Here is an 18,473-nt window from a genome sequence, read left to right on the forward strand (position 1 = left end):
ATTTCCTGATGATTGGGACTAGGCCTGAGGATGGAGTCTGGGTTCCCACCCACCCGCAGCAATCCCACTGGCTGCTGGAGGGTTTGTTCGAGCTGCTGCTTTCCACCTCATCGCTAATGAGCCGGGGGTTGTTTCCTATCCACAGGGAGGCATATGCCAACTGCACTGTGCTGGAGGCGCGTCCCTGCTACAACGTGGCCAGGCTGATGTTCCTTGATACAGAGAGGTAAAGTCTGGGGCAGGTATGGATGGAGGGCCCCCAACAAGCCTAGGCCAGGAGTGTTGCACAGAGCACAAGAGATGCAGCTGGGGTGAGAGGGTGAGACTCAGCAACAGGAGGGTTACAGAGAACAGGTCACCAAAAAAATGCATGGGATGGTCTCGGGCTAGTCCTTTATGTAGGCCCTGTCTGCACCACTAAACAGCAAAGGAATTGGGGACTATTTAGCTCAGGAGATAGGGTCTGCTTGAGGGGCCCAGGGCTGGGATAGCAGGGGGAGTGCAGGTCAGGGTTAGAGGGGCACTGGCAGAGCTGTGTGAGGGGAGCCCACGGCTGGGATAGCAGGGGGGCTGCAGGTCAGGGTGAGGGGAGCCCAGGGCTGGGATAGCAGGGGGTGCAGGTCATGGCAAGGGGGGTATGGGCAGAGCTGTGTGTGGGGAGCCTCAGACTTTGAGGAGACATTAAGCATTGGTGTTGGGTACATGGCAGAGTGGAGTAGGGCAGAGTTGAATTATCTGGGCTGCTCTGGGGTTATCAATCTGCTTGTATGGCCCCCACCACAACCACAGTGTCTGAACTCTGCAGATCATAACGGATTTGATGCTTAGCCCCGCTGTGAGCCCGGGAAGGATCAGAACTGAGGCACAGGGGCAGTGACTTGCTGCAGTCACGCAGTGAGCCTGGGATTCTCCCACGCCCTGGCGTGGAGCCTTAAGCGTCTGTGGTGCCACCTTTGAGCTGTGCTTCCACCCGGCGTGGGAGGAGAGTTAGTTACACGCTCCTAGGGGCCCTGGTTACTCACCCTGGGGTAACGAAATCCCAGTAGCCTCCGCTTCAGCTGAGTGGGAACCTTCTTAAAAAAAGTACATATTTGAGATTCACATGCGCAGATCGAGCCCCCGTGCTCTCTACCACCACCCTCCCTACATTCTCACCCGCTCTCCCTGCTTGCTGCCCCTGTGGTGGTCGCAGCCAGGGGAAGGGCCTGTCTGAGCCTCTTCTTCCCTTCCCGCCGCCTCCGCTTGCAGGAAGAAAGCAGAACGTGGGAAAATCTATTTCACCAACCTGAAGACCAAGGAGAACGCCTCGTCGATGATCAACCCCAAGCCCTGCGGCCACCTGTGCTGCTGCGTCATCAAGGGCTGTGAGGAGGTGCGGGGGCAGGGGGCGGAAGGGCACTAGGCAGTAGCATGGGTGGCGTGGGGGGCGCTGGGAGACCGCCGCCATGCCGCTCCCAGCTCCTGCCAGCCCCCACGTAGAGGAGGGCTCAGCCCAAATCCTGGCACACCAGCCTGTTGCTGTCCCTTTGTCTGTCCTTAGCGTCTCCGGGGCCCTCCAAGGAGAGAGAGCTCGTTTTTCTCCGTTGTTGTTACTGTCCCTGCTGCCCCCCACTAAACAGCCCCCTGCCCCAGCTCCCACCCATTTGCCTCGTTAACTCTGATTCTTTCAATCCTAACACCAAGTGGCACTGATGCACCAAGCGGCTGGTCTGGATTAGCCTGGCTGTGCCCCCCACCGCTGGCTGTAGCGCACGGGGAGGAGAGTGTCACTGTGCCCTCTGGAGGCATGCCCGGCCTGGGGCCCGAGGGGGCAGCAGCATGGTGGGGTTGCGTGGCTCTTGGCTTTGACCCGCATCCGTGTGTCCAGGTGGAGGCCATCGAGTATTACACCAAGCTGGAGGAGAAGCTCAAGGATGACTACAAGCGGGAGAAGGAGAAGGTGAACGAGAAGCCTCTGGGGATGGCCTTCGTCACTTTCCACAACGAGACTATTACGGCCATGTGAGTGCAAGGGGCCCGCCATGGGACTAGGGAGGGGACGGGAGGGAGAGTCGCTGTCATTTCCAGGCAGGCGTGTGAGTGGCTAGAAAATAATGCCCAGGTGCCCCTCCCGATAGCTGCGGGCTCAGCCTCCATGATCTCCCCTTCTGGGGATGCCTCACACTCTCCCCCTCTTCCTCTTGCCTCCAGCATCCTCAAAGACTTCAACGTATGCAAGTGCCAGGGCTGCGCGTGCCGCGGGGAGCCTCGGGCCTCCTCCTGCAGCGAGTCCCTCCATATCTCCAACTGGACCGTCACCTATGCCCCCGACCCACAGAACATTTACTGGTGAGCAGGCCGCATCTCCTGCCGGGCCGGTCTGGGCAGCAGCAGGGATATGGGGGCACAGACAGCCTGGTAAAGGGAAGGAACCATCAGGGCCATGGGCCTAGCCCAGGAGTGCCCTTGGCAGCTCAGGAGCTCAGAAGAGGGAGTATCCCCATCGACAGGCCCACACAGCTGGCTGGAGGGGTTAGCTTCCACTGAAACATCTGGGTGCAGGGTCACAGCCTGGCTGGGCCATGGGTCTGACTCTGTATGGGGAGCAGTGGGATCTGGGTGCCTCTAAAGGGGGTTCAGGCACTTGAAGAGTAACATCCTAGACTCTGCCCAGCACAGACCAATGTCTCTGGCGCCTCTCTGCCTCCCCCTGTGATCCTCTCCTGACTGGCTTCTGCACCCTGTCTCCCCCCAGGGAACACCTCTCCATCCGGGGTTTCATCTGGTGGATCCGCTGCCTGGTTATCAACGTCGTCCTCTTCCTCCTCCTCTTCTTCCTCACCACTCCCGCCATCATCATCACCACCATGGATAAGTTCAACGTCACCAAGCCCGTGGAGTATCTGAACGTAAGGCCTGCCAGGGGGACAGGGGCAGGAATGAGGAGCCCTCCCCTTCCTCCCGTCCCATGGAACAGCCCTGGGGAGGTGGGGGTGGGTCACGAATGTGCACTGGTCCCTCCACCTCACGTATCCAGACAGACTAGGCCTGACCCCATCAGGCCGAGCAAGGTCCCTACTGGTCTCAAGTGCTCCTGTGGGGGGAGGGGAGGGCCTTGTCTACATCATTGCTGTGTGGGCACCGCTCTGCTCTGTGAGGGCAGAAAGCAGCCAGACTCCCTGCCCTTTCCTGAGCTGCGGCACCACAGAGCCTGTTGGAGTAGAACAGAGAGCATGTGCTGTTGGAGCCAGAGCATCCAAGGTGGCTGCATTTGCAGAGGAGATGAGAGCGGCCAAGGATTCTGCCTGCGACCATATGAGAGGCCTTGAGGATCCCTCTCTTGTCAGAACCTGGGCAAACAGGCAATCTGCACTCTCCCAAGGGACTGCCGGGCTCTTCGGCCAGCAGCCAGCACTCAGTTTTGTATGCATGGCAAGTGGGAGGAAATCCTGGCTCTCCCTACCATAACAGAGACCAAGCAAACACTCCACTGACGTGCTGAGGGACCAAAGTGTTATGAGAGCAAAGGAGAGCTATAGGGGATACACTGACTGCATTAGGCTGCCTCTACACTTGGGAAAAACCCCAGCCCGACAATTGGAGTAGCTGCACCCTTGCATGGAGACCAATGAGTCCCAGGGCAGGGCCTGGGCTGGTGCCTCATTCCCCGCCCTATACAACTCCCAGACTCTCCTTCTCACCAGGGGATAAGGCAGAGGTGCTGCGGGTTCCCATCCAGGATTCCCAAGTTGAGGAAAGTGCCCCTATGGATACAGCCCCCAAAGGGGCAGAGTCACGCTCAGCTCTGCTGGCAGCTCTTGTCCTCTGCCACTGGCGATGCAGCAGGTTAGCTTGCTGCCCTCCCGCACGTGCCCAGCCTCTGGATTTGCATTGACTGCAATGAACAGTGTGTTCTTTGCCTTCCCAGAACCCCATCATCACCCAATTCTTCCCCACCCTGCTGCTGTGGTGCTTCTCTGCTCTGCTGCCAACCATCGTGTATTACTCCGCCTTCTTCGAAGCTCACTGGACCAGGTGAGGACAGCCAGCGCCTGCTCTCAGCCTGAGCACCACTGCCAGCTGTGTGCGCTCAGCACCTTGCACAAGAGCAAGGCCTGCTTGTCCTATTCCTCCCATCTAAGATCTGCCTGTAATTTCATTTCCTGGCGTAAACTGTGGGGGTAGTGTGCTTTGCAGCTGTTAATCAGGTGCTGGACCCCATCTCAGAGGTGGCTGCACTTCAGTGACTGGATGAACTGATTGCAATATGCACAGTCTGTTAAGCTCTATGGGCTCCAGATGGCTGGCAGGCATTACGTTTGTATGTGTATGATTGTTATTATGTATTTATGAGCCAAGATATTTGCTGTGTCGGACCCTGCTGCTCTGATCGCATGTTGTTAGGTCACATGGCTCAGCCTGTTTGAGCTGAGATTGCGGCAGGCCTGCAATCAGTATGTCTAGTGGTCTGAGCATAGAGCTGGCACCCTGGAAATCCAGAGTTCTAATCCCAGCTGGGTGTGACCTTGGGCAAGTCCTATCCCTTCCCTGGGCCTCACTTTCCTCATCTCTCCAAATCAGAGAATGAGCCCAGCCCCCATGCTGGAGATCTGTGATGGTGAGTTAGGCCTGGGTCTACACTAGAAGTGTGTGCCAGTAGTCCAGTGTTGGCTGGGGGTGATGATTCTGTACCAACAAAAGTGTGAAATAAGATGAACAGTTATAAGCTATACAAACAAAAGGACTTTTTAGCCAGCATAAGATGTGTCTGCCATAGGGGAGAGCTTTACCATTCCAGCTATACCAGCAAATCTTTTCTGCCATAGGGGAGAGCTTTACCAGTCCAGCAAATCTTTTCTAGGCCTCAGTGACTGTAAAGCACCAGGCATGATGCTGTCTGCATTCACTCCTGTGGCTGATTCAGGAGGAGCCCCTGGAGGGTTGGGAGTGCTGGGGCTGAAAGGAGTATACTAGGTGAGGGGAAGGATGATTCAGTGGTTAGAGTGCCTGTCTGGGGTTTAGGGGACCATGATCAATTCCCTGTTCTGTTACAGATTTCCTGTGTGACCTTGGGCAAGTCTGTCCCCATCTATAGCATGGGGATAAGAGCACTGCCGAGGATAAAGACATTGCAGATTGTGAGCCCTCAAATATTCCAACAATCCCCCATTTATCTATCTGTTGTACTCATTTGTCCTTCACACGTCCTGGGACAGTCTTTTTATACAGTGCCTAGCGCAGCCGGGGGCTGGTCCATGATGGGCTCCTAGATGCTACCAGAATACAAATATCTAACAATAATAATAGACAAGTACAATGGACAGATCGGTACCAAAGGGGCCTAGAGGGTGCATTGTAAGTCATTACGATGGATCGATAGATGAGTGTGGTCGCCCACTGTGGGGCTCCCCGTCCACTTGCTAATGGCCTCCTCTGTGCCCACAGGTCTGGAGAGAACAGGACTACCATGCACAAGTGCTACACCTTCCTCATCTTCATGGTCTTGCTGCTGCCTTCGCTGGGCCTGAGCAGGTGGGAAGCGAAGGCAGGTCTGGAGACCCAGCGCCACATGATGCACTGGGCTGCGGATGCCCTTAGCCCAGTGCCTTGTCCTGTATAATGGAGGAGAGACTGCCCTCGCGCCCATTTGGCACCTCTATAACTGCAAATAGGGAATTGTTCCCCTTGAGCTTGGGATGGTGGCAGTTGCCCGAGAGCTACAGGGTTGGCCCTTTTAGCTCTGTGCAAGCTGGTTAATTTCTCTCCACTTGCACAGGGCTTAGATCCTGCTCAGTTGACCCCTTCCAACAAACCTATTAAATAAGCCCATTTGTACGAAACCAGCCAATTCCCCATTGTAGCCAGGTGGGGGCAGGATGCAGCCAGCCTCCCCACATGTTGTAATGAAGTGTCACCCATTCAGCCTTCCTCCTGGACCCACTTCCCAAATCCTCAGGCCAATGTTCCATGGCAACACTCACAAAGCCACCACAAATGGTTTCCAACCAGCTGTCTGCTGCTAGGACAGGTCCTCTGCTCTGGAGGCCTCAGAGCCCAGGCTGCACTGACGTGAAGAGGGAATGGGGGAGAGTGCAAAGTGCTACAAGAGTAAGGGAAATTCTCCAGGAGTATCTTGAAAATAGCTGATGCTGTATCTGAATCTCCACTGATATGGGCTGAGTAGCTGTGTGACCCCATTAATTATATTTGGCTCCCACTTTAAAAGGATCCCCTTGGTTTAAAAATAAGCACACTTCTGACTGAGAATCTTTTACTGGCTATTTGCACAAGCAATGCTTCAGGGTCAAACTGCGCTCCGCAAATGAGCACATGCAAGTCCGTAGGCTGCAGAATTTGGGCCTAAACCTAACAGAATTAAAAGAGAGAACAAGGATTTCTTTCGGCTTGTTTATTCTGTGTGTTTGAGGGCAGGTTGGTTCAGATCCTCAAAGGGATTAAGGCACCTAACTTCCACTGATCTTAGGATCTGGGCCTTTGGAGTTGGTCAGTTTCACTGTTTGCCTTGCATAGGCAGGGTTCACCTGTTTGTTTGTGTGGCTCTTTCATCCAGCAGAGAGAAAAATGTTTTAAAAAACAGGAAAAATATGATGCAGGGAGAGGGGCGGGGAGCCTGAGACTACCTTGAAATCAAAGGTATTTTAATTAATTAGATTTGGATACACAAGCCACTGACGTGTCAGGAGGCAGGAAGATCAGAGCTGCAGCCAGAGACAGCAAACCATTCCCACAGCTATTGTTAGGGCAAGTTTTGTATGTTTTCTTTTCTGGGGGTCGGGGTGTAAATATTTGCACTAAAAAGAGCTGTAGAAATTGTCTGCCGTTCTGATCTTCCAGTCTTGATATGAATCCTCAGACTGACAATATCACTGCGTCCTTATTTCATCTTTAATTTTCATGTATATAATATAATGTCAAATGTTTTAGTCTTTTTTTTTATATTGGTTCAAGTGAGTGGAAACTACTTCCTATTGTAGTGCCGTTTTCCTTTAAAGCAGCCATTTAAGGCCCCAGCATAACTCCCCACCGGGTCAGCAGAGAATTGCAGCAGATGTTGCTGCTAACTCCCCTGCAGAATTGAGTGAGGAAGTACAGGTACAACGATGTGCATGGGATGGACGGCAGAGACAGACAGCCCAGCACAGTCTGAGCCCTCTTTCCCAGTAGTCGCACCATATACTAAAGATTTCCTCCTCTATACATTCTGTCCTAAAGACTAGAAAGGGGAGGACAGCAGCACGCTCTCACATATACACGTGTCTGAGAGCATCCGTGTTCCAAGATTACTGTGTTTTCGCAGTAGCTGTTGTTCCAGCTCCTGAGATGGGTCGTGACCACGTGTGCGTACAGCTTGTGCTCCTTGATCTCCAAACGTTTATATACTCACACAAGACTCTTTGTTTTTAATTGTTCTCCCTAGTCTGGATGTGTTTTTCCGCTGGCTGTTTGACAAAAAATTCCTGGCTGAGGCCGCAGTGCGATTTGAGTAAGTGGTATCTGAAACCAGGGGGCGGGGAAAGCCTCTCTTTGTAATTGTGACTCCTGCTGGGACTGGAGTTTGGGGGGAACTCGCCTCACAGCCTGAGCTCCTGCCCCATTCCTTACCACACCTCCTGCTGGGAGCTGGAGAGTTCCCCACACAGCCAGTACTCCTGCCCCGTCCCATCCAGTGCCTCCTTGCTGGGAGAGCCTGGGACTGGCGTAGCTGGGGAGTTCCCCACACAGCGAGTGCTCCTGCCCCGTCCCATCCAGTGCCTCCTGCTGGAAGAGGGGGCCTGAGTCTCTGTGGGGTCTTCCAAAGCCAAAGCTGCTTCTAGAGCTGTTGAGCTGGTTCTTCCTAGCCAGATTTATTCCTGGGGGGACATGTGGGGAGACTGGCCTGTTTGTGGTAAAACACACCAGCTTCCTAGAAAGCAGAATGTCAGGAGAAAGAGGTGGAACAGTGACCGTTGCATGGCAGTGCCAGCCCTGGTCAGCTTCCTCTCTGCCCAGCCGGACCTGCAGCCCATATGCCCCTCCATGTCTATGGTCAGGTTAAGGAGCATTACTTGCCTGTCTCACTCTCCTCCCCTCCCCCAGGTGCGTCTTCCTGCCTGATAACGGGGCCTTCTTTGTGAACTACGTCATCGCTTCTGCCTTCATCGGGAACGCCATGGACCTGCTGCGCATCCCTGGCCTGCTCATGTACATGATCCGCCTCTGCCTGGCCCGCTCAGCCGCTGAGCGGAGGAACGTCAAGAGGGTACGTGGTGGAGCCGACCCCATCTCCCCTAGCAGATGCTGGGCACGTTTGCGGCCACCCTTGGAGACCTGCCCCGAGCACCCGATGCACGTTAGGCCCCTGGTGAACAAACTGGGCGTGTTCCTGTAGTGGTAGACTTGTGCAAGCGTGCACCCATGAGTCTGAACCTGTGCAAGCTGCACAGCCATACCCGTGCACATCCAGACGCATGCTCGCACATAAGTGTACGTTGACTAGTGTTTAAGGAAACAGCCTGCTAACAGGCATCGCGTCAGGAAGATCAGAGCTGCAGCCAGAGAGCCTGGGGAGAGTGGGGGGGATTCCCACAGCTCCTCTTAAGGCAAGTCCATGCCGTGTGTGTGCTCACAGACAGACCCATCCGCAGAGAGCCTGAACAAACCGTTGCACACGGACAGAGCAGTGCGTGCGCTCCTGTGCATTCACGCGTGCTTCCCGCTACCCAGGGCGCTGGGTAGCTCTGCGTACCATGCTGATGTGCTCTCTGCTTCCTCCCACAGCACCAAGCGTATGAGTTCCAGTTTGGAGCCGCCTATGCCTGGATGATGTGCGTCTTCACCGTGGTCATGACCTACAGCATCACCTGCCCCATCATCGTCCCCTTTGGTAGGTGGCCCGGCGCCCCTCTGCCTTGCTGTGCTTGGAAAGACTTGCAGCCAAAGGCAGGAGGGAGGTGGTATCTTTCATTGCCTCCAGTGGGGGAGCCCCATCTGCAGGGTGCGATTGGAGGCATTATCTTGGTGCGGATAAAAAGTTGGGAAACTGAGTCACGAGTCCACCCGATTTAGGCTTAATCAATTTTTACCTTTGTTTATACAATTTCAGACAATTATTGTCACTTATAGTGTCCCCATACATTTATGCCAGACAATTAATAACAGATAAGACAGAATTGGTAAATGGGCCCAAGTTACCTCATTGTGGGGCACTGGGAAATCGTGCCGCCTTCCATGGTAGTCATCGTCTTCTCTGATCCCTCAGTGGGGTCCTTCAGTTCCCTCCTTCAGTTTCTGCCACGGTGTTTCTCCAGTGTGAGCCCATGTTCTCTTAGATCTTTCGTACATTTCTAAGTTACAGATCACTTCAATCTTTATTCAGTCAGCTTTTAACACATTAGCCCTTTGGGTTTGGGATAACCCGTACATTACTCCTGCACAAGCTTTAATTACCCAGCTTCACCATTTTTCCTGTTTGATTTTGCAGTTTGTGGGTCATGTCATTTTATGTTGCACTGCCCTGGGTCTTCCCATGAAGACATATTTTTTGTTGTCACAGGTTTGTCTCTTTTTACCTCAAAACTTCCAGCACAATACGTACCTTTGTTCTGTCAGCAATAACATCGTTTTAAGCCGGGGTGGGCAAACTATGGGCCGGATCCAGCCCGCGAGCTGCACCAGTGGCTCAGCCCCACTCCAGCCAGGGCGCTGGGTCAGGGGCCATGCCACGTGGATCAGCCCCACTCCAGCCAGGATTCTGGGTAGGGGGCCACACCACATGACTCCCGGAAGCCACGGCATGGCCCCGCTCCGGCTCCTACATGCTCCAGTGTCCCCCCCTTCCCCCCCCAGCGCTCCAATGGGAGCTGCAGGGGCGGTGGCTGCGGCTGGTGCAGTGTGCAGAGCCACCTGGCCACGCCTCCACGTAGGAGCCAGAGAAGGGACATGCCACTGCTTCCGGGAGCTGCTTGAGGTAAGCGGCGCTCGGAGCCTGCACCCCTGAGCCTCTCCCCATGCTCCAACCCTCTACCCCAGCCCTGATCCCCCTCCTGCTCCCCAAAACCTTGATCCCAGCCTAGAGCACCCTCCTGCACCCCAAACCTCTCATCCACAGCCCCACCCCAGAGCCCACACCCCCAGCTGGAACCTGCACCCCTTCCCGCACCCCTGCCCCAGCCCTGATCACCATCCTACACACCAAACTTCTCATCCACAGCCCCACCCCAGAGCCCACACCCCCTCCCAGACTCCAACCCCAGTTTTGTGAGCATTCATGGCCTGCATACAATTTCTATTCCCCGATGTGGCCCTCAGGCCAAAAAATTTGCCCACCCCTGTTTTAAGCAGATCAGCAATTTTATGTAAAAGAAGAATTGGCAAAACCACACTTATGCCACCAAGGTCTTGGCCTAAGTGTTACCTCATCTGAGGTCATTTGCTGTCCACAGTTACAAATCCTTAACCTAGAACTAGCAAAGCTTTTCATTTGACAATTTAGCCATCCTGCATACTTATATTTCAGTGTTATAAGTAAGTAGATGTTATCTCCTTAATCTGTTTGGGGAAGGGAGTTTGGAAAGCATGGCTATGATTCTTTAATGGCACAATTTCTTATCTTCTTTAACCGGGGTTTACATTCCAAGCCCAGTTTTGTTTGTGAACCCTTACAAAGAAACTTCATTAGAAATGTTCCTCTGAATACATTTTGAGGGGTGTCTTAGATATAGGGCCTTGATATTTAGTTGTTGTTGATGGTACCCCCACAGCCCTTGTGTGGCATGGTTTCTGTCACCTGGGTCTGGTATTTGAGCGTTTGTGCGAATTAGACCCTTTAGAGAGCCAGGCTGTAAATAGACACACAATGGCTCTCGCACTCCCTTGGTGCCCAGCATTCCCAGTTAAGGGACAAGCGAGCTACCAGCTGGAAGCTCCACCCACATGCCTGCTGCTGTTTCTCACCTGGTCATGTATTACACAGACCAGGTAAGAAAGATGATCCCCCTGCTCCCTACTAGGAGGCTCTCTGGCTGCCCCCATTTCAGGGGATGGCTGCCCCTGTAACTGCAGTGAGAACATCTGCCAGGCTGGGCAGTGAGCTGTCGATTTCCCAGCTGGAAAAGAAAGGGCCTCGGTAGTCTTTGCATAACAGCTGTTTCTGCTCTGCCTCTTGCCCAAAGACCCCTTTTGCCCCAAAAGAACGCTTTCCTGGCTGGCAGTATGTCCCCTCTGCTGCCCTGACAGCAGTCCCTACAGGGTGACAAGTGCATATGTGTGGGGACAGCGAATGGACCTATTGCCCAGTCCAGCTGATGCTGGAGTCCCTGAACCACTCTGTTTGGTGGATCATAGTCTCCGCATGAGGGTGGAGAGCGGTGACCTAGCTACATAATGCTCCATGTGTGGCTGGTTGAGAAGCTTCTCTGTCCAATATTATCATGGGCCTTGTCTTCTGTTCCCTGAAATATCTTCTTGGAGAGGCCATGTTTGCAGAGCTCATGCCTAGAAGGGTGAGCCAGGCCAGAGGTTCTCAGCCAAGCAAGTGCTTCCCTCTCGACACTTGCTGAAGTGTTCAGTGTTTATGCCCTGCCTGATGCTGGTGTTCCAGGAGGTTGAATTTTTGGTGTGGCACTCGATGCTTTGCCATGCATAGGTGGCACTGGCTTCTGCTGGCACTAAGGGGCACAAATAATGACATGAAAATGAGCCCCCTGAGTATCGCACCTGGCCTGAGGATTCCCCTCTCCAGCAGGTGCAGAGCAATCTGCTTGCATCCCAGAGCGGGGGTTCCCTGGGGTGGGGGGTGTTACAGCGGGTACATGTGTCACTGTGGACGCTCAGATCCCTAGCACAGCAGCTCAGCCTGGCGGAGAGGGCACTGGGAGTGTGGAATAGGTCAGATAACACTGGAAAGTCCTCCTTTAGCCCCGTTGAATGAATCCTTTCCTTTATGGAAAGTGGGGCTCTGTGTGGAGTGCAACTCCCCCAACACTCTGACCCCTCTGTTCAGCAGTGAAGTGGACACTGAAGAAGGGCCTTCCCAGCAGGCGTGGTAGGGAGAATTATGAGGCTTCACCTGAGTATTGGCTAACTCACTCCAGCTTCCCACCACCTTGAGTCTGGAGTCGTCTTCCTAAAGCTCAGCCCTGAGCAGCCTTGCAGAGAGAGCATGCTGGCACCTGTGAGCCGGTCCCTGATCTCCCACTATCCCCTGCTGCTGACCCTGGAGCCCAGCAGCCACCTCACTGCTCTTGCTCACTGTGTGTGTGTCTCTCTCTTGCTCTCTCTCTCAGGGTTGATGTACATGCTACTCAAGCACCTGGTTGACAGGTACAACCTGTACTACGCTTACCTGCCAGCCAAGCTGGACAAGAAGATCCATTCGGGGGCCGTGAACCAGGTGGTGGCAGCCCCCATTCTCTGCCTCTTCTGGCTTCTCTTCTTCTCCACCATGCGCACAGGTAAGCACGGGGCGAGGGGAGGGAGCTAAGGGGGTGCGTGGCGGGCACCGAATTATAAACACCGAACTCAGCCTGGCTGAGAGTGCTGGGCTTCCTGTCCCCCCCAGCACCACGTGCTGGCTGTCCCGCCTTTGTAGTGGGCAAAGAGCCAGGGCAAAGGCCCCTGGGGGTGGTGAAGCCGGAGGAGCTGCATGCTGGGTGTGCGACCACCCTGACTGTGACCCTTTGCCTTGCCCAGGGTTCCTGGCCCCCACCTCCATGTTCACCTTTGTGGTTCTCGTGATCACCATTGTGATCTGCCTGTGTCATGTCTGCTTTGGACACTTCAAATACCTCAGTGCTCACAACTACAAGGTGAGGTCCCAGGAGGCACTGGGGGTGGGGGGTGTCCGGTTGGAGGGAACCGTGGATGAGGTGATGAGGGGTTACCTCAAGTTGGGCTGTTAGGGAAGCTCCTCACAGGGCCTTTCCTCTTCATTATGGGCTCCCTGGTCGAATACCTCTCCTGCCTCCCCACTCACATGCAGGTGGGTGTAGTTGGGACAGGGCCCTTCCCCCATCTCAGGACCACCGCCACTGGTCTTGTGAGGGGCAGGAAAGCTTATTGGGAGGCACACCCCCTTGCCATGCCTCATCATTGACACATAAGCCTGTTCCCTCTCCAGCCTCCTGGAACAGGAGCCTCATGGGGCTGCCCCTGAGCTGGGCACTCAGCCCCCTGCAGCCCAGCCATTGCTTGTGCGCCCAGGTTCCCTGGTCAGATAAGGCTCCCAGGGAAGGCTTGACGGGGTCAGTGGACCAGCTGCCCCACCATCTCTGTGCCATGTCTCCATTTCACTCTGTTGCCTTCTAGATTGACCACACGGAGGTGGACGCCGTGGACGGGAGGGTGAACGGGCAACCTGCCGCCATGCCGCCAGCTCCCAAATCCGCTGTGAGTCGCCAGCTCCCCCGCTGCCGTGTGTCTCTCGGTTTGGGACAGGGGAAGGGGGCTGCACACATCTCTTCCTGTCTGAGGGCCTCACTCCGGGCCTGGCCCAGCCAGCATCCGTGGGGCGCAGGCAGGGCTCAGAAGAGAATGCCCTTCCGCATGTCCTTCGCTCAGCTGAGATGAGGAATTGTACTGTCCGTCTCCTCTCTCCCCCCCCTCGTGCCCCTGATGCTGTTTGTTCACTTTTTGCCTCTCTCTCAGCTGGGACAATGAAACCAGACGGGTCAGTTCCCCTTTTGGTTTCACTTTCTGGCTCTCGCCCATCAGGGCACGCTGCAAATGTCGCAGGGCTGGGACCTCCCCATCCCAGCGCCAGCTGTTTTCATTGCAAGCTGACATGATGGAATGAAAACATTTTTGGGGTAACCTCTCCCCGCCGCCCAGCTCTCTGGGGTCTGGAGTCCCTAAGGTTGCCGCTTTAAATCTCTCCTGAGCAAACCGGCTCTGGTATAATCAAGTTCCTTCCAAGGCCAGATACTCTGCTGCAGCTAAGATCTGCGGGTGGTGGAGGGAGGGAGGAAGGAGCCTCAAGGAGCAGGTTACAACTGCCGGACTCTGCCCGCATCTCCATTGTAAGTTGGAGCCACCTGGGGGCTGCTCTGGCCTGTGACAGCTGGTAATGATCTCCAAGAGACCATTTGCCAGCTGGGGATAGCTGGACTGCAACGCATCCCAGCCAGGCCCTTCATTCCCTTATCTCCTATAACAGGGCTCTTTGGGCCTCCTACAGGAGCTGGCTACACCAGTCCTGATCCCACTGGGGACTCCCCCATGCCAGGGTGCTCTGAGTGGCACAAAGGGGACAAGGAAGTGGGGCTGTGAGTCCTTTGCAACATCAAGATTTGTCCTGAGAGCAAACAATGTGTGACTAGTAAAGGAAGGGCTGGATTCCCCTCCAGGAGCGTGACTCCTGATTCACCCCAGCATACGGGGGAGGCCTGATGAGGCCTCATCAGAATGGCTGTGTGTATGTGTAGAGGCCGCTGTGGCGAACCTGGCCTTGTCACCATTTCCCAAGCCCATGCAGTCCTGCTGCCATGCGCTTTCCAGTTACCCAAGGGCCTGTTTGGTAAAGTTCTGCTGTGACATGGCTGATTTGCAGATTTGGAGGGCAGGGATGGGCAGAATTCCCCAAACTGTCCTGACTGCTCCCATTTGCCATGCAGCCAGACAGGTGTCCGTACAGGTAAACCAGGTCTGTGCTGAACTCCAGCTTCCTGAGGGGGTGGCTTTGTCCCTCCCGGTTAGATCCCCTGCTGTGCCCCATCCCCACAGTAAGAAAGCTTCTTTCAAAAGGGCCTCGATATGCGAGTGCCCAGCTTGAGCCATCTTAGATTGCCAGAAAGTGCTGGGCACCTGTCTTCTGTGGGGAAAATCAGACCCCTTTAATATCAGGCCCTCCAGTCTTGTAGAAGCTCTGACCCCCACTACTCCCAATGCTCCCACCCCTGGCTCTTTGGAAGGTTCAGATCTACATCGAGGTCTTCAGAAAATGGGGGGGTTACCTGTAATGGGACATCAAGAGCTGCACCCCTGGCCGTGCTGCTAGCATTTCCCATCCAAGCAGCCTCCCTGAAATCATCCAGCCCTTCTCCCTGCCCCCGTCTCATGCTGAAACCTGTGCATTCCATGCAGTAGGAGTTCTTTTCAGCCCCAGCATGCCCTGAGCTCAGCCTCCTGTCTGCATGGCGCTTACCCGCCGTACTGCACTGCTGTGGCTTTCCAGCAGCCTGCACAGAGCTAACAGGTCTGTTGTCTTTTCCCCCTCCCCCACCTCCCCTCCGCAGCAAAAGTACATCGCACAAGTGCTGCAGGATTCGTCTCCGGAGGGCGACGCGGCCGAGTCCGAGGAGCAGGGGTCCCAGGACGAAGAGCTCATCAACCCGGACGGCATAAACGACACGGATTTCCAGTCGTGTGAGGACAGCCTGATAGAGAACGAGATCCACCAGTAGCGACCCCAGAGGGCAGGAGGGGCAGGGCAGTCCCGGGAGCTGGGGTGGCTGCTGCAAACAGAGAGAGAACCGAATGGAGCCGGGAGCGTGGCAAGGAGGATGCCAGCCCCTGCCCCCTCCCACCTGCCCTGGCTGCTGCCCTAATGCTCATTCCAAGGGTGGGAAAGGGCTGTGCATCAAATTCTCCATTCCTTGCTTCCCCTGCCCTGCTCCCTCTCACTCCCGTCTGGGTGGGTGAGAAGGGACCTGCTCTTACTAGTTACCTTCTCTAACACATACTGAGACCACGAGACCCCAGGAAGGGAGAAGAAAGAGGAGGAGGAAGATGACTTTGACCCATGCTGCTTCCATTCTGGGAGAAAGAGGACCCAGGGGCAGCAAAAGCCTGGATGCTTTGAGGTGGCAAGTGTTGAGGGGATCTCTGGTCACCAGTGGCCTCCCCTCAGCCCCCCACATCTGGAATCTTGAACACTAATAATTTATTAGATTTAAAAGAAGAAAAAGCTTTAATCAAGGTATTGCAACCCCAGCTAGTAGCGGGCGGCTGGGAGCCCTGCAGCTAGCACTGGTCCTAGCCGCAGAAGGAGCTTTGCCCTTTGCCCCCCGGCTGTGTCTCCCACACGCATGTGCATCGGAGTGTGGGTGCCCCTCCCCAGTCACTGGCTCTGTGGGCATGTGAGGGCCACGGTCCGGTTTGGGGGAAGTGTAACAGCCTGGGCCTGTTCCTGCTCTTCTTCCCCATGGACCCCAGTGTCCGTGGCAGCACCCAGCCGAGTGCGGGGAGCAGGTGTCACCCAGTGAAAACCGCGCAGGCTCAGCGATGGCTGGAGAGCACATCCGGGTGGCGAGGATAGTGGGAGGACCCCTCGCAGGGCGAGGGGAGCGTAGGGGCTAGCATGAGTGTGTATCCTAGCCAGCCTGTAGGAGAAGAGGGAGCCCCTCCCCCAGCACGGCCTTTTCACATCTGCAGTAGCTGGATCCCAGTCGGGCCGTGGTGGGGACTCACCATGGGGCATGTGGCATTGTTTTAAGTGGCGTTATTTTGTACATTCCCCCCCCCCCTTTAAAATAAAAAACTGACACCCAGCTGCCGCCGCCCCCCATGCTGTCCTGTGTCTGTGCAGCGGGGCCAGCAAGGGGGAGGACTGGGGTCAGCTTTCCCTGACTGCTGTGGAGTGCAGCTGGGCACTGAACCCAGCTACCAACAGGCGCTGGGGCTGACCGTCATTCCCTGGCCCTGGTACAGAGCCTGGATGACCCTTCCTGTGTGTTTGGTTCCTGCCAGCATAGGGCTGTGGCTCCCTGTCCCCATTGCTCAGGCAGCGTGAGAAGCAGCCTCTGCCATCATGCCTTGCCCAGCTCTGGAATCCCAGTCCCCGGGAGAGTTGCATCCCTCTTGTGAACTTGGTCCCATGGGTGAGTGTAACATGCTGCTGTGGGACTCTCCCGGGACATCACTGCCTGCTGGGCATAAAAACCTCCCTCCGACCCTTAGCACCAAACCCGCGCTAGGCTGGATTTGCACAGGGGGCTGCATGCCAGGCAGAGTGAGCAGCAGGAACCCAAAATAAACCTCCCTGCTGGTAAGCTATATTTATTTTCCCTTGCCTCCCTCACCCTGCTGCTCTGTTCACTGGCCACTGCTGGCCACAGCCCTGACTGCACACCCTACGTGGACACTGCTCCAATTAACTTCAGCCGGAGCAGCGCTTGGAGCCCAGTGGGTGCGTCGGAGCAGACTCCAGGAAAGGCAGTAATAACCTGCCTTGGTCCTTTGCTAGCAACTTCCAGCCAGGAGCTCAAAGCACTTTATAGACACTAAAGAGTTAAGCCTCAGCCCTCCCCATCTCTGCTCCCAGGAGGGCAGTCAGACTTGTCATCCCCATGGTACGGAGGGGCAAACTGAGGCACAGCAGGGAAGAGACTTGCCCAAGGTCACACAGCAAGTCCAAGACAGTTTGGAACAGAGACCAGATGTCCTTCCTTTACCCTGCCCCTCTAATAGGAATGACAGAGACAGAGGCAATAGCAGGACTTGCTCCTTGATGGGGGAAGACAAAGGGATGAAGGGCTCAGACCCTGGCTCATTCTTAGCAGCTAGCTGATGGCTGGAGCATGTTCTTCTGTGGTAGTGGCTGTGAGAGGGTGGGCCCAGTGGGTTCCTCAGGCAGACTTCCCCTCCCCTCTAGAGCTCCCTGCTGAAATGCACATTGTTTTATTTTGATTGATTTCTAGCTTGGCCTGGGGGAAATGAAGCACAGGGCTCTAAGTGCCCGTGTCCAGACAGGGGAACAGGGGGGATGCTGGTCCCACGGCTGCCTATTCCCATCTGCACCACTCCCTTCACCCCAGTGTGGCGGGCAGGCTGCAGTTGCTCTGTATGTGCAGCTGTTGGGCGCAGTCCCTGGGCACTGCCTGGGGGGTGGAAGGGGAGCTGTCTTCTAACTGGCACTGTGTCTGAGTCGAGCTGTGTATAATACCCTGTATATATTTGTGTAAAAAAGAAAAAAAAATTGAACTTATCAGATTGCCAGCCTCTCTGTGTCGATGGGTTCGCACTGGCGGATGCAGAGCCACGGGCACCAATGTGGGGTGGCGGGTTCTACCTGGTGCCCAGAGCCTCAGGTACCATGTGTGCGGAGGGCACTGCCCAGATCCTTGGGCACTGCATGTGAGGTGGGCCATGCCTGGCGCCAAACCCCAGAGCCACAGGTACTGTGGGGAGGGGACCTCTGCCTGGAGTCAGAACCCAGTGGCTCAGGCAGGGGGGAGGGGGGCAGGCTCTGCCTGGGGCTGGCACCCAAAGCCATGAGTACCATGCTGGGAGGCTCCGCCTAGAGCTGGGAGCTGGACCTCAGACACCACTGGGGGTGGGAGGCTCTGCCCAGCCTTAATTATGACCCTTTCCCCCTGGTTAGTGTGCTGACAGGGCTGTAGGAAGGCCAGGCAGGCCTGGAGCCACACATGTTCCAGGCCCCCAAACCATCTTCCTCTCTGCCTCCAGGATAGACTCAGGCTCGCCCACCCAGAACCCAGCCTGGGCTCCTGGTTGCCACACCCTGAGTCCTGCCCGCCCCGCCTGAGCTGCTGCCTGCT

At 55.5% G+C, this 18,473-nt stretch overlaps 1 protein-coding gene across 4 annotated transcripts in view; it reads left to right on the top strand.

The window, feature by feature from the left end:
- The window catches only part of TMEM63B (transmembrane protein 63B), a 90,527-nt gene extending 72,633 nt beyond the window's left edge, over positions 1-17,894 (top strand). For 2 of the 4 annotated variants that reach the window (XM_073338488.1, XM_073338487.1), the window contains 14 exons: positions 146-226; positions 1,249-1,372; positions 1,868-2,001; positions 2,191-2,328; positions 2,735-2,888; positions 3,908-4,014; positions 5,425-5,511; positions 7,418-7,483; positions 8,077-8,239; positions 8,758-8,863; positions 12,264-12,431; positions 12,670-12,785; positions 13,285-13,365; positions 15,210-17,894. In XM_073338488.1, coding sequence (XP_073194589.1) covers positions 146-226; positions 1,249-1,372; positions 1,868-2,001; positions 2,191-2,328; positions 2,735-2,888; positions 3,908-4,014; positions 5,425-5,511; positions 7,418-7,483; positions 8,077-8,239; positions 8,758-8,863; positions 12,264-12,431; positions 12,670-12,785; positions 13,285-13,365; positions 15,210-15,377 — 1,693 coding nt within the window. In that variant the 3' untranslated portion in view covers positions 15,378-17,894. Of the gene's footprint in view, positions 1-145; positions 227-1,248; positions 1,373-1,867; positions 2,002-2,190; positions 2,329-2,734; positions 2,889-3,907; positions 4,015-5,424; positions 5,512-7,417; positions 7,484-8,076; positions 8,240-8,757; positions 8,864-12,263; positions 12,432-12,669; positions 12,786-13,284; positions 13,366-15,209 lie in introns of those variants that run through there. The other 2 variants (XM_073338489.1, XM_073338490.1) reach the window with 2 other exon arrangements.
- The last annotated feature ends 579 nt before the right edge of the window (positions 17,895-18,473 follow it).

Source organism: Lepidochelys kempii, chromosome 3, assembly GCF_965140265.1.
Source record: "Lepidochelys kempii isolate rLepKem1 chromosome 3, rLepKem1.hap2, whole genome shotgun sequence".
Classification (NCBI taxonomy): domain Eukaryota; kingdom Metazoa; phylum Chordata; order Testudines; family Cheloniidae; genus Lepidochelys; species Lepidochelys kempii.